The sequence below is a fragment of the Leguminivora glycinivorella genome, chromosome Z (assembly GCF_023078275.1).
Source record: "Leguminivora glycinivorella isolate SPB_JAAS2020 chromosome Z, LegGlyc_1.1, whole genome shotgun sequence".
NCBI lineage: Eukaryota > Metazoa > Arthropoda > Insecta > Lepidoptera > Tortricidae > Leguminivora > Leguminivora glycinivorella.
In genome coordinates, this window is record NC_062998.1 from 15,450,450 (window position 1) to 15,464,078 (window position 13,629).

Consider the following 13,629-nt stretch of genomic DNA (forward strand, 5'->3'; position numbering starts at 1 on the left):
TTTGAAAAAGCGAAAAAAATTGACCAGTTCCGAAAGTACCGAAAATCCCGGGAAATCCCGGTTCCGTATTGCTTCGGTACCGAAAATCCCGGTTCTTTGAAACAGTACCGGTACTGCAATCCCTACTAATAGGCCATGAATATTTAATAATACATTTATAAATATGTAAATTATACTTTGCAAGAGTTCTCGATTTTCTGTTGGTAAAACTTTTAATTATACTCCTAAGATATACTTATTTTGTTTCTTTTTCTGTCATGTAAACGTCATTATAGTTATTTGTTATACAAGGGGGCAAAGTTGTATTTTAACGCCGAGTGTGGAATTGAAAAACGAGCAAGTGAAAGGATTCTACAGTTGAACCACGAGCGAAGCGAGTGGTTCGAGAATAGAATCCTGAACTTAGCGAGTTTTTCAATGTACACGAGAAGTAAAATACATTTGCACCCGTGTGTAACACAAAACTTTTCCCCTCACTATAGCGAGGAAACTACAACGCAAAAAATGCGTTTACCACTGCTTCCAGTAGTTCCACAGGTGGTAAATCATCTTCATTGCTAGATTCATCTACTTTTATCAATTTTAAAGCAGTTAATTTGACAATATTCAAGGTCAAATTACTTTACCCACTAGTGGATAAAATGCGATTTTACCCGCTGGTATTAAAGGATAAAACACGTGTTTCCGAGCTAGTGAGGGGAAAAAATATTTAAAATATATAAGTATTATATAAATAAATAAATACATACATTGAAATCGTCATATTTTTGTCACAAGTTAATTACTTTAAGGAAAAAAACTAATATTAATTCTTTCCCCTGAATTGTTAATATTAATGTTAACCGCTGACTTTTTTAACCGCCGCACCTAAATCTCAAGGAAGGTGATTCTCAATTCGTGTGTATTTTTATTTTTTTATGTTTGTTCCACGATATTTCCGTTGTTACTGGACCGATTTTGAATTTTTTTTTGATCGAATGTATATGCATACAGATTGGTCCCACTTTTATCAAAACCCAATTCTGATGATGGGATCCTGGAGAAATTGAGGGAACTCCTCAAGTCAGAAATATGGTGATTTTTGTGTTTTTGTAAGAACAGCATGCATTTACGTACGGAACAGTGATATTTGGTGCAGTGGAACTGCTGATGATGGTCAGAACGGAACTCCTCAAATCTGAACGGCACACTTATAGTGACTTTGGTATTTTTTCTCTTTCTCTTTGTTATCTTTGTTATGCTTACATATTGAGTTTTCAAGTCAAATTCTGTCAAGCTCGATTTCTTATATGTAATCGGATATTGGATTCATGAGGAATTGAGGAAACTCCTCAAACCTTAACGGTATACGTATATTCATTAAATTTGTGTTTCCATCAAATAATCAAAGATTTATATTAAAAGCAGTTTTAAAAATTACCTACACATTTCTACATAAACCAACAACGCAAGTACCTTTCATTAAAACCCCAAAAGCGGTGGTTTTTTTCTTAAAAAATATCCTTAAAAACGTTTATACTGGAGAAACCAAGCAATCCAAGTAAAATTTTGTATTTAAATATGAAAGATGAATAAATTCTCTTCATGTAGACGTAAAAATAATAAGGATAACTTTATAATTTTATGAACAGAAGTTTGAATTTTGCTAATACTGGCCCCCCTCTACCCTACGAGTTATAGTTAGAAAACTGAAAACTACCTATTTCCATTGCGTTATTTTTTTTCCCCGAGGCCCCGACGCAAAAACGACGGGGTGTTATAAGTTTGACGTGTCTGTCTGTGGCGTCGTAGCTCCCGAACGGATGAACCGATTTACATTTAGTTTTTTTTTGTTTGAAAGCTGAGTTAGTTGGCAGTGTTCTTAGCCATGTTTCTGGAACATCGGTCCACTATGTCGGAGGTTTTTTCAAAATTTTAATTTTGTGGTATTTAATTATTTGATTTTCTGAAAATATACTAATTATTTTGTCAAAACTCTCACGGATTACTAAAAATTTGGCAGGACAGGAATGCAAAATTACTTATTTTGTTCCCACTGATGTGTATTTATGACATTTAGTTACTGAGCACGTTTCTCTGATTGCATCATAGTTCGGTGAGGTAAGGTATGCAATGCACTGGAAGGTCCTAATTAATTGTTGAAAAAATCCAGATTTAATTATTGATCTGTTATTAACTTATTATTTAATCAATCAGAAGTGTATCCAGATCAAGTACCTTCTTACTTGTTGAGAATATTTAATACATGATTAGTAGTACCTACTACAGTTGTATTAGGTAGCTGTCGTTGATACCACAGAAGTTTCATTATACTACATTAAAGTAAGAACTAAGTGATAATTAAGGAGTCTTTTCAAAAGGACTTATTTCTATAAGTGAACAGAGGTTATTTTTATCTACGTCTTCCTAGAGAAATAAACCTTGTTGACTTATAGAAATAAGTCCTTTTGAAAAGACACTCAATTGTAGTAAGTAGGTATAGTATATTAGTCCTAGCTGGTTTCTTAGATTAAATTATTAGGTACAGATGTTAAATAAGATTGTAATATTCACAGTGTTTTAACGCTTAAAGTATGATGGAATTATTATTGCTTATATGACATATTGGCGATTTCTTAATGTACCCATAACTAGGTTAAATTATAGGTGTGGTTGAGCTGCCACCGCGGGGCGTGATACCTCCGCCTAGTTCCGCCGAACGGAAGTGTGTTATCTAGTTTCTTAGCTTCATTACAATTCAATATGTAATTAATGAATTTTCATTTTGTTTCGTCGCAGCCTCAAAGTCTGTATATAGTACGTATAACCTTTATCATGACATACCTACCTCTATGAAGATACTCGTACAGTATCTTGTTTGTCATTTTTATCAGGTAGGTCGATACTTCGTGATTCATAGGGATGAAGTTGTAACTATAGACAGGTAAAAATTATAGTTGAGAAGTAAAAAATATGTTCATATTATAACAAAGTTAGACTATGTAAGCATCTTTGAAGACGTCTTCGGTTAATACGAGTATACATTAAATGTGAATGAAGAATTTCATTTGCATGTCAGTATCACCATAGAAGAAGGCTTTTACCTAGCTATATGTAAAGGCAAGAAGCAAGGACGGGTAGAAAGCGTTTATAGTTCCTCGCTTCCGGAAAAGTTCACGGTAGTTACGTAGTCTCTCAGTCTTATTAGCCTCATTCTGATCAGCTGAGATCTAAAATTATTACATGTATTTATCTAACCTTAAATTATTTGAAACTTTTAAATTTTTGCTGGTAGTAAGCCTCATAAAATGGTCACCATGTCGACGGATAATACTGTCCAATAAGTGCTATTGTATAAGTAATTTCATTTTATTTAAGTATGCATACTTAATTTTATTGTGTAAAGAGCTTTCTTATAAGCCATTTAAAAACCAACGGAACATAAAGCACTCAGTTTTAGGTACTATAATACCTATTCACCACTAATCGTAACACTTTGCTACATCACATAATAATGATGCTTCCTCATTAAGCTCCAGCTCTTGATATTTTAGGTGCCTACCATCAACTCAGCATTGTCACTGCATGTATTTTTTTTTATTTAGGTACTAATCGGTTTTGAGATATATTAGTACTATACTTTATTACAAATGGACTTGGTACGAGTGTATCCACCCGCTCGCATAGTGCGAGGACGTGTTTATTTAGTTGTAATGGAAGTACAAAATTGGTCCATGGTGGGAGCCGGATCGGCTTCAGAGGAAGCCGCGAGCGTCATCATGGCGCGCGCGCATGATGCGCCTGCAGAAGTGGAAGCGGGCGCGCGGCGCGCGGGCGCGGGCGCGCCGGGCGGGCCGGCCAGCGAGCCGCACGACGCGGACTCGGCGAGCGAGCGCGTCGAGCGCCGGCAGCGGGAAGCGCTCGTCTCGCCTGCCTCCCACTACCTATAGAAGGAGTGCGAGTGCGGGGGTGGCGGCAGCACCGGCGGCACGGGCGCGTGCGGCTCGGACGCCGACCGCTGCACCACCGGCGTCCGCTCGCGCTCGCCACGCCCGCTGCGCTCACCACGCCCGCACCGTAAGCTACCTTTCTCGCGGTCACCGTTCCAATTCCAATCCCACTGATTCTGTACACAATTTAACGCAATTTATGTAACGATCAATTTGTTGATGATGACTGGATTCAGATGCATCCCACGATTTTAATTTATTAGTGTATCACTCGCATTGCACATATACTATATATACCTATTTTAGATACTTACATCATGTGGCACGGACAATGAGGTCTTTTGAATCGGTTGCGATGGAGTGTGCACCGAGTTCTGATGTGGCGGTTGGTCGCGTGTCTGCAGCAAGTGCAAAATCCGTCGCACGTCAGCGGTGAGCCCGCTTTCTAGTGTTGCCACTCGGCGACTCAGTTCTTCCAGTCTTGTTAGAACCGTCGCCACCGACGCGGCCGAGGCCGCCGTCCCCACGTTTTGATATTGAGGGGAAATACTATCCTGTAAATTAAAAATAAAAACATTTTACATGAGCAGTAAAAAGGCAATAATATATAGCTCTCTTGAAGTACGTCACTAATCAACGAGCATAAATGGCATGTAAATTTAATGCTGACCTGTAAAGAGGCGTTTTGGCGTTCGGCTGTGAAGATGAGCGCTGTAGGGCGTCCGGCTTGATGCAAGTTAAGGGCGGAATGAGGCGCAGATCTAGACGAGGGCGTGGGCGCAGTGGGCGGTGGCGCCGCCGGCGTGAGGATGTCGTCGCAGGAGATGTGGACGGGCGCCGGCGGCGCGGGCACGGCAGGCGGGCTGGGCGACGCGTTCGTGTAGTACGAGCTCGGGTTCGTACTGAGACTGGAGACGGGCAGCGTGGCGCTGTGCGCGGGCGTGCTCACCGCCGCCTCGCCCGCGCCCGCGCCCGCTCCTGCCCCCGCCCCACCAGTCAGCGGCGAGGTATCGTTCAGTGGCCCCACTGACGACTGCCGCCTGACACCGGCTCTACTTCTATAAGTTTGAGGCGTAGATTGGGCTGAAATTGTGAACACAGTTGGTAATTGGTCAAAATGTCGAACAAGTCACACGGCAACAAGTTTCAATATAGAACAAGTGAATCTGAGTTAAAAAAATTACATTACTTATATAACTTTATGTAAGTAGGTACTTGACGTAACGCTTTGTAAAAAACATCGTTTTCAAAAGGACGTTTTGGTTGCAATCAACATAAGGCATAGATTTAAAGGTGAATTGGAACTGAAACATGCACTAACAGGTTATGCATACTTACAGTACTTGTTGTGCAGCGGCTGATGTGTTTTATGGTGGTACAGGTCTGGGAAGCTCCGTTTAAGTTGCGCTAGCATGCCTGCACACAAGGGCCGCGCTCAGAGCGGGCACGGGGCAGGGCGCGCAGCAGAGGGGGCGGGAGCGCAAACCCTTTACTTTTTTTATCGATACTTGGCCACATATATTATTAATAAGGGTTGTATTTAAATAGTGCTCATAGTCCTCTCCGCTTACCCTTTGCCCACGTTACCCATAATCAGGAGTAAACAAATAATAAGTAGTAAGAAATAAGCTTCAAACATGCTGCAGTTAAGTCATTATAACAATAAAATTAGTACTCTTTTGATCACTTGCAAAATACTACAGGGATTCAAGTTTTAGTAGGTTCCCCATAAAAGTTACGTTCTGGCGATTACAACCGTGTTTGATATGAGTACTACTACGAGCAACAGAATGAATGTATGTAGAATTGAAGACTGTACTGAAAGAAGGAGGTTATCAATCGTCGTTGTTTTTGATATACACATAATATAAGTATATAAGTATATTATGTACATCAGTGGCGGCGCGTGAATATATTTGGAAGGCAACACAGAGCAAAAAATAAAAACCGGCCAAGAGCGTGTCGGGCCACGCTCAGTGTAGGGTTCCGTAGTTTTCCGTATTTTTCTCAGAAACTACTGAACCTATCAAGTTCAAAACAATTTTCCTAGAAAGTCTTTATAAAGTTCTACTTTTGTGATGTTTTTCATATTTTTTAAACTTATGGTTCAAAAGTTAGAGGCCCCCCCCCCCCTCACTGTTTTTCCTTTAGGAGCGATTATTTCCGAAAATATTAATATTATCAAAAAACGATCTTAGTAAACCCTTATTCATTTTTAAATACCTATCCAACAATATATCACACGTTGGGGTTGGAATGAAAAAAAAAATCAGCCCCCACTTTACATGTAGGGGGGGTACCCTAATAAAGCATTTTTTTCCATTTTTTATTTTTGCACTTTGTTGGCGTGATTGATATACATATTGGTATCAAATTTCAGTTTTCTAGTGCCTACGGTTACTGAGATTATCCGCGGACGGACAGACAGACAGACATGGCGAAACTATAAGGGTTCCTAGTTGACTACGGAACCCTAAACAACGCAACCTACCTTAATATTAGGTAGTATCTAACCTTGAAACTCTGGCTTGCACTGTCACTAAAACACGACACCGAAACACTCCAAATCATTTAAATTTCACTGATATATTGCACGTAACGAGCAAGTTAATAAAAGAACTGAGAGAAAGAGAATAACACAAAACATTTGAAAGCACGCGGAGCCTCAGTAAGGCCGGCAACAGACTAGTCTTAATTTTCATAATCTTAAAAAAAAATTGTATGCAAACTGACACTGACAGATCTGTCAGTGTCAGTTTGAACTGTCAATTTGCATACAATTTTTTTTAAGATTATGAATTTTTAAGACTGTCTGTTGCCGGCCTAGCGGGACCCAAGTGTTGCAGTGATATTATTCCATTTTCACCCACGAATTTAAAAACCTTTTCATACAAACAAAGTATATCTGAAGAAACGTTTATTATCACATTACTAAACTTAAATTAAATAAGATTCTCGGTTTTTTAATAGAAACTATCAATATTTAAAGGCTTTTATTTAAAATAAACAACAAAACACAATAAAATTTACCCATTAATACATTTATAATTTTAGTATGGCAATATTTAGCATGCAATTATTACACTGTAATATCAATCTTATTTGTTTCATTCGAAGCTTTAAATTCAAATGAACAAGTGCGAGCAATCGAATGTTGTGCGCTTGGCTGTCTATGTGTTCGCAAATGGCGGTCACCCTTCTCTGTCATCTCAATCCTGCTATCAGTAGAGTAAAAGAGATAGTTGCGCCCAAATTACGTACATAGGAGTTCGCGATAGGCAAACACTCACACGCGCGGACTTTGTGAATGTGTATGTGCGTGTTTTCAAATATAAACCTTATAGCGCATTGTTTACGGTTTTTATTCAAATGAATAACTCGATAAGAAGCCGAGTTGCTTTGAAGTTTAGTTGAGCGTGCTGTCTTTATCAGCGTGTGCGTGATTTTTGTATCTGTGTGGAGTGACCATGAATGAATATGAAAGCTTAGGCATAAGTAGCTTCACTTCGCGTTCGCGCGCCCGATAATTTTAGGTACATATTTGAATTTAAGCAAATGGTGTTATTATTTGTGAGGCAATACGTAATGTTTTAATTATAACTATTATAAGTATATTTTTTTATTTCAATGGTGGTTTGTAACTTTGGTATTTGTTGCGGAACATCTAGGGCAACTCGGTGGGAATTGGATTGTATGAGCGCGCCGCCACTGATGTACATTGATTACTATTAGACACCGGTGTGGAAAATATGTATGGTCAATATTTTTTTCAAATTCTGATCTCGTACTAAGAAGATATTTCTATTGTTTACATGGGCATATTTTGCTATCGTGCGATGTACTTAAATGAATTGAAGTCCATAAGTAATTAAATTTTTATTTTTCAGTAAAGACCTTTTTTTTTATTAATGGTTATGTTATGACCATAGTCTTTCTGAGTCTGTGATGTATGTATATTGAAGTATACCACCCGGTATGTATATAAATAAACAATTATGAATCAATAGCACTGCAAGAAACAAATACTAAAATAAATAAATACATAGTGGGTAATGTTGTAATGTTAGTAAAATTTTATAAATTTACACATTTCTATTATAAGATTATGTTTGTTTACTCTATTCTATTTTATAATTCAGTATTGCCTGTTATGTACATTTTAGAAATTTGATATATAGGTAGGTAAATTAATTCGTTTTCAAATGCGAAAACAAGAAGCTCGAACTATTAACAAACGCAAATCCTTTATAAATGTCGGTAATATTCATTTGAAGCAGTGAACGAGTAAACACATTTGAATAGATCGAACTTTTTGATGAATACTTTTATGGTAACATAGTTCAAGGAAATGAAAAAGTATCAAATCTGAAAAAAAATATAAACAAAGGAGCCATAGAGGGATTTCTTTCAAAAGGGTTTGCCATCTTATATTTCAGACTATGTGTATAACTACTCTATGAGAAGGGTCGCATTATATTGAATAACACCATACATTCCTGGCGTTCGATAATATTTAAATTAAAAATATTTTAAAGGGGCTACTCAAGTTAAATTAAGTCGAAATAATGTTCGACAAGTTTCGATCCATTTTCGACGATGCTTTACAAGTTACTCTTTCCCCTGACCCCGAATTCAATCGTCCAGTGCGCGCCCACTTAAAATATAGTTAATTTATTTTCGAGTGCCACGGGAGTTTAATAGTACAAAAATATTAAAATCGATTGAAAGGAATGTTAGTGGTGTCATTTCCATATTGAAGTATTGTTTGGAAAGTAAAATTCATTCCGTGAGTGTGGGCGGGAGGTCTCACCCGTGATGGAGTTGAGCGTGGTGGAGCGCTGCTTGGAGAAGTTGAAGTTGAGCGGCGTGACGTCCTGGCCCGCCTTCTCCGCCGAGAACTCCAGGATGCCGCGGCTGGGTGGCGACTCCGTGTCGTCGTCGCTGCATTGCGAGTCCTGTCCACCACAGTACAGTATACTATACATATGTATCCAACTCTATGGATCTCGTTTTCTTTCAACCCCTTAGTTGCCAAGAGTGGCACTGAAACTTGAGCAGTATCAATTGCAGAAAGGCACCTCTTTTAGGAATACGGATGTTTTATTGCACATTTAGTGGCTGGTTTAAGCTAGATACTTGGCTGCTTCAGTATCTAGAAGTATCTTCTTAATACTGAACATTCTTATTTTTGTAAATTTTCATTTTGCCACATTTTTTCAGTGGTCTGTTTTAGGGGAGGACGTTAGCCGAGAATACATATAAGCTTGAGTTTTATTTCTAGCTCAACCGCCATTAGGTAGTTTTTTTATTATATCAAGATATTGATTAAGTTTTATAAGTTTTATAATATGATGGTGAGAGAGAACGCACCACCTTTTCGGCGAAGGTCTCGGTGTGCGGGCGGCGCGTGGTGCGCGCGTACGCCTCGCGCAGCAGCCGCGCGTCGCACGGGTTCTCGTAGCGCATGCGCCGCCGCGGCTCGATGCCGCCCAGCTCTTCCTGCGTTACCAAACGTTCCAACCATTTTATTTATTGGAAATTTCTGAGGTAACTTCTTGAGAAAGTATTTGTTTAGTTTATGCAAGCGGCATATTAGCATTAGCAAGCAAATTTTTGTGCTAAATCTAACAATATTTTACCATCCGGCCGCCCCATTAAGTGGCGTAGCTCTATTGCTTCCCATAAAGTTAAATCATAATGTATCTTTTTATTTTGGTATTTCTCAGAAACACGTACCTTTTCAGGATTGCCATAAAACAAACCTCACCTAACTTAGACTGAAAAGTTAACGATTTCAGATTTATGAATAATCTGACAATCATAACATTATGACATTTATGACTATCCATAATTGGTCAGATTTTTATTTGGTTGTCTGTTTTACCGTAGCTCAAGGGAAAGTGAAAAATTGTATGAAAATTTCGAGACATTTTTTGTCTCCAATCAGGATCGAACGATCCCATGATTATGAGTAAAAAAAAGTACAAAAATAAAAATATTGGGTCATCGACAACAATAAAAACTGTCCCAATTATGTGGAATCAAACAAAGGGTGAGTAGCATACTTTTGAAGTTTGAATGGTATAATACAAGTATAAAGGACTAACGTCACGCATGATGTAGGATATGTCGAGGTTGGTGACGAAGGAGGCGCGGAACTCGGGGTAAAAGTCGAGCACGTCGAGCAGGTCGTCGCGGTGCACGCGGTGCAGGTCGCAGTAGGTGAGCGCGCGCACGCGGCAGTTGCTGCGCCCCACGGTCGGGTACACGCACGGGTTCTCGCCGAAAATGTCGTCCTTGCCTGCGGCCGAGTAGGGCATGAGTTGCTGTTTGTTACTCCATACCAAAGACATACACAACTCCGTATATACCGATAAAGTCTAAGAAAAAAACGTACTTCAGTACCATACAGAAAAAGGTACGGTGGCCTAGATGGCATTACACCTTTGGGGTACACTCAGCTAGATGGCGCTAATATTAATATTTGACATTTTAACACATCAAGCTAAGAATATGAGCCAAATTGTCAAAACTGAGGTTCAAAAGTTGTGTTAAGAGATGGCAGTCTAGGCACTGTGATAACACATTTTACTTTGACAGTAACTCTCTATAATACTCGATCCTCTTTGCTCTATACCGACGCACTCATTTTAAAGGCTGGCATCAAGGCCTGTTAACTCTCCTATAACTCCGTACATGACCCCCCCCCCTGGATGAAGTTGGCGTTCTTCTCCTAGTGAGTATTATATTCTTTGGCTGGCATCCACTAAGGTGCTCGCCGTGTGGAATCTCTATAATTCGCTTTTACTATGAAACTGCTTTCATTGGCGACTTATGGAAGTATGGAAGGCTTGATTCGACGTAAGTGGACGCCAGGACCAACCTCTACTTAAACGGCTAGGTACTTAGATTGCTTTGAAACTTTGTAGAGTCTGTTCTGAAAGTGAAGAGTCGTGGAATGTATTGGACCCCATACATTTCACGACTCTTCACTTTCCGAACCGACTATACAGAAACAGATAAGGTAAAAATACCAATTATGGAAAGTATACTTCTAATCTCCATTAATACCAATGCTCGACAGTAACCCGGCAGATGCCACTTTCAAAATGACAATGTTAATAAATGTGACAAAAGGGTCATTATTGGGCACAAATTGGGCATATTAGTATCTTTACCTCATCATTGTTAAAAAAATCATTACGATTCTCGTGAACTCTCTGCAACCTAAAAGGCAACACTTATAAATTGAAACCGTTGAAATATTTAGTAATCGTCGAAATTATAAATGTCCAACAAATACAGATTTATTTTAGTTAGAAGTAGCTATCAACTATTTCTTACCTAAAATAGCCATAACGATGTCATCTTTTAAAATTTCTATAGATCCTCTTGAAATGAAATAGAGAGAGGTGAGGACATCACCCCGGTGAACTAATGTTTCGCCTGGAGGGGCGTGCGTAGTTTTAAACCTCAGGGACAGTGCTCTGAAAGAAAAATAATATTTCTTTAAGTGCGTTGTCACATTATCCGATCTGATATCGGATGTCGAAAGGATTTCAAAGGCAAAAATCAAAGATGGCGGCTTAAATGTATGGGATAGTAGTAGTAGTAGTAATCACTTTATTGTGTACAACAGTTTATATACAATTTGTAGGAATAGAGATACAAAGGCGAGCTTATCCCTATAAGGGATCTCTTCCAGCTAACCTTGGAGAAGATGAGAGGATCGTTCCAGTACGTAAGATAGACAAACTTACAGGAGTACAATAAAGGTCAAAAGTAATCCAAAATATTGCTAACAATTATATAAACTACATAAATACAAAAGTACACTATTAAATAAATTACATACTAGAGTACATAAATAAAATACAAAATAAGTACCTAACCAATATATAAATACATACATAATATGTACATAAAATTCCCAACCATTATCATACTTGTTCAGAAAGCCAAAGTTTCTTCAGATTCACCTTGAGTGATGTCACAGACTGAGACCGTTTGAGCGACAGAGGCACCTCATTCCACAATTTCACAGCGCGCACCGTGAATGATTTTGCGTACGTACGTGTATTATTCATAGGAATAGCAAGCGTGAGATTCGCACTTGAACGTAAACGGTGTTCACTGCCCTCAGCCAGATAAAATCTCTCGGTAAGGTAAGAGAAGAACAGGGGTTATAAAGTAAGTTGTAAAGTAAGGACAGAACACGCACATCTCTACGTCGGCGGATCGGCAACCACCCGAGCTGGGAGCGAAAATCAGAAATGTGGTCATATTTGCGGAGGCCAAATATGTACCGGATGCAAACATTCTGTAATCGCTCGAGCTTGTCCAGCAATTCCTCGTTGAGATCAACTAATGCAACGCAACGTCACCGTAGTCAAGAAGGGGTAGCAAGAGAGATCGTGCAAGAGTCAACTTGGTATGGAAAGGGAGGAAATTCTGCAATCGACGAAGAGAATGAAGGGACCCAAAAATACCTTTACTCACTTCAGCAATATGAGGAGCCCAAGACAGCGTCTGATCCATGGTGATACCTAAATTTCGAACAGTAGAGGAGAGAGGGATAGTGCACCCATCAAACAAAATTTCAGGTATCACCATGTCTGAGAGCTTGCTTACGAAGTAAGGGCTGCCAATGACTATCGCCTGTGACTTAAGAACATTAATTTTGAGCCCAAATCTGCTCGCCCAATCCCGTATGGACTCTAAGTCACAATTCACATGATGAATCAGCGAGGGAAGAACGTCTAAGCCAGCCGCTGCATAAATCTGTAGGTCGTCTGCGTAAAGATGGTATGATGACTTAAGTGCACTAGTGATACCGTTGATAAAAATAAATGGGATATTGGTCCGACATCCGATATCGGATCGGATAATGTGAAAACGTACTAAGGTAAAAAAAAAGTCTTTATCGTATGGAATTTTGTAGTTAGCTTTTTGGATCATAATACGATTGCCAAAAAATATGGAAAGCAATAACAGACGCTCTATTAAAAAAATATCAATTTGATTGAAACAAAACAACCGCTGTGTTATTAAATTAACTACAGAAGAATAAATAGCTAATTAAAGGGTTACCATTTGTGTACACTTTCTTTTTGCCATTTTTCGATCTGATATTATTCTGTTCGACAATCGAAGAACAAACAAATCCAACAGACATTGTCACAATGACATTGGCTTATATCTAATAGTTTGCATAGAAACCTTTTTAAAGACGATTACAATGACATTACACTTATTATCTTATCAAGTAATTAGTACAGTCGACGCCAAAAATATGTTTACACCTTTGAACCTTATTACCTTATTTTTTTATTTGCTTGTTTGATTGGAATATGCTCCGAACCTAATAGACCGATTTAAAAAAAACATCAGCCTGCTGTAATCAGACTGTAATAAACGTCTTAAATATAAAAAGTGTAAATATACAGCATAATCCAAAATAATCACCTGGGTGATCTTGCAGGATAAGTTTGTCCACTAGGATCACTCGTGGAATAATATTATTTCATGGGGTATCCTAATGGACATCATTTTGTCCAGTAAAATCACCCGGGGGAGCATGACAGAGTACAGACACGTGGTCCAATAGGATCACCTGGGGGATCTCAGAATACATAATCGGCCCATACAATCACCTGGGTGATCGAGCTCAGGTGATTAACGTGGATATTATTATATTATT

General features: G+C 38.8%; 1 protein-coding gene across 1 annotated transcript in view; it reads right to left on the bottom strand.

Moving 5' to 3' along the window:
• Positions 1–3,913: 3,913 nt before the first annotated feature.
• LOC125241758 (potassium voltage-gated channel unc-103-like) overlaps positions 3,914–13,629 on the bottom strand; it is a 52,645-nt gene continuing 42,929 nt past the window's right edge. Inside the window, exons 10-17 of the mRNA XM_048150374.1 lie at positions 11,274–11,416; positions 10,037–10,230; positions 9,300–9,428; positions 8,740–8,884; positions 5,268–5,345; positions 4,600–5,012; positions 4,244–4,483; positions 3,914–4,105 (exon numbers count right to left, since the gene is read on the bottom strand). Coding sequence (XP_048006331.1) covers positions 3,920–4,105; positions 4,244–4,483; positions 4,600–5,012; positions 5,268–5,345; positions 8,740–8,884; positions 9,300–9,428; positions 10,037–10,230; positions 11,274–11,416 — 1,528 coding nt within the window. The 3' untranslated portion in view covers positions 3,914–3,919. The remainder of the gene's footprint in view (positions 4,106–4,243; positions 4,484–4,599; positions 5,013–5,267; positions 5,346–8,739; positions 8,885–9,299; positions 9,429–10,036; positions 10,231–11,273; positions 11,417–13,629) is intronic.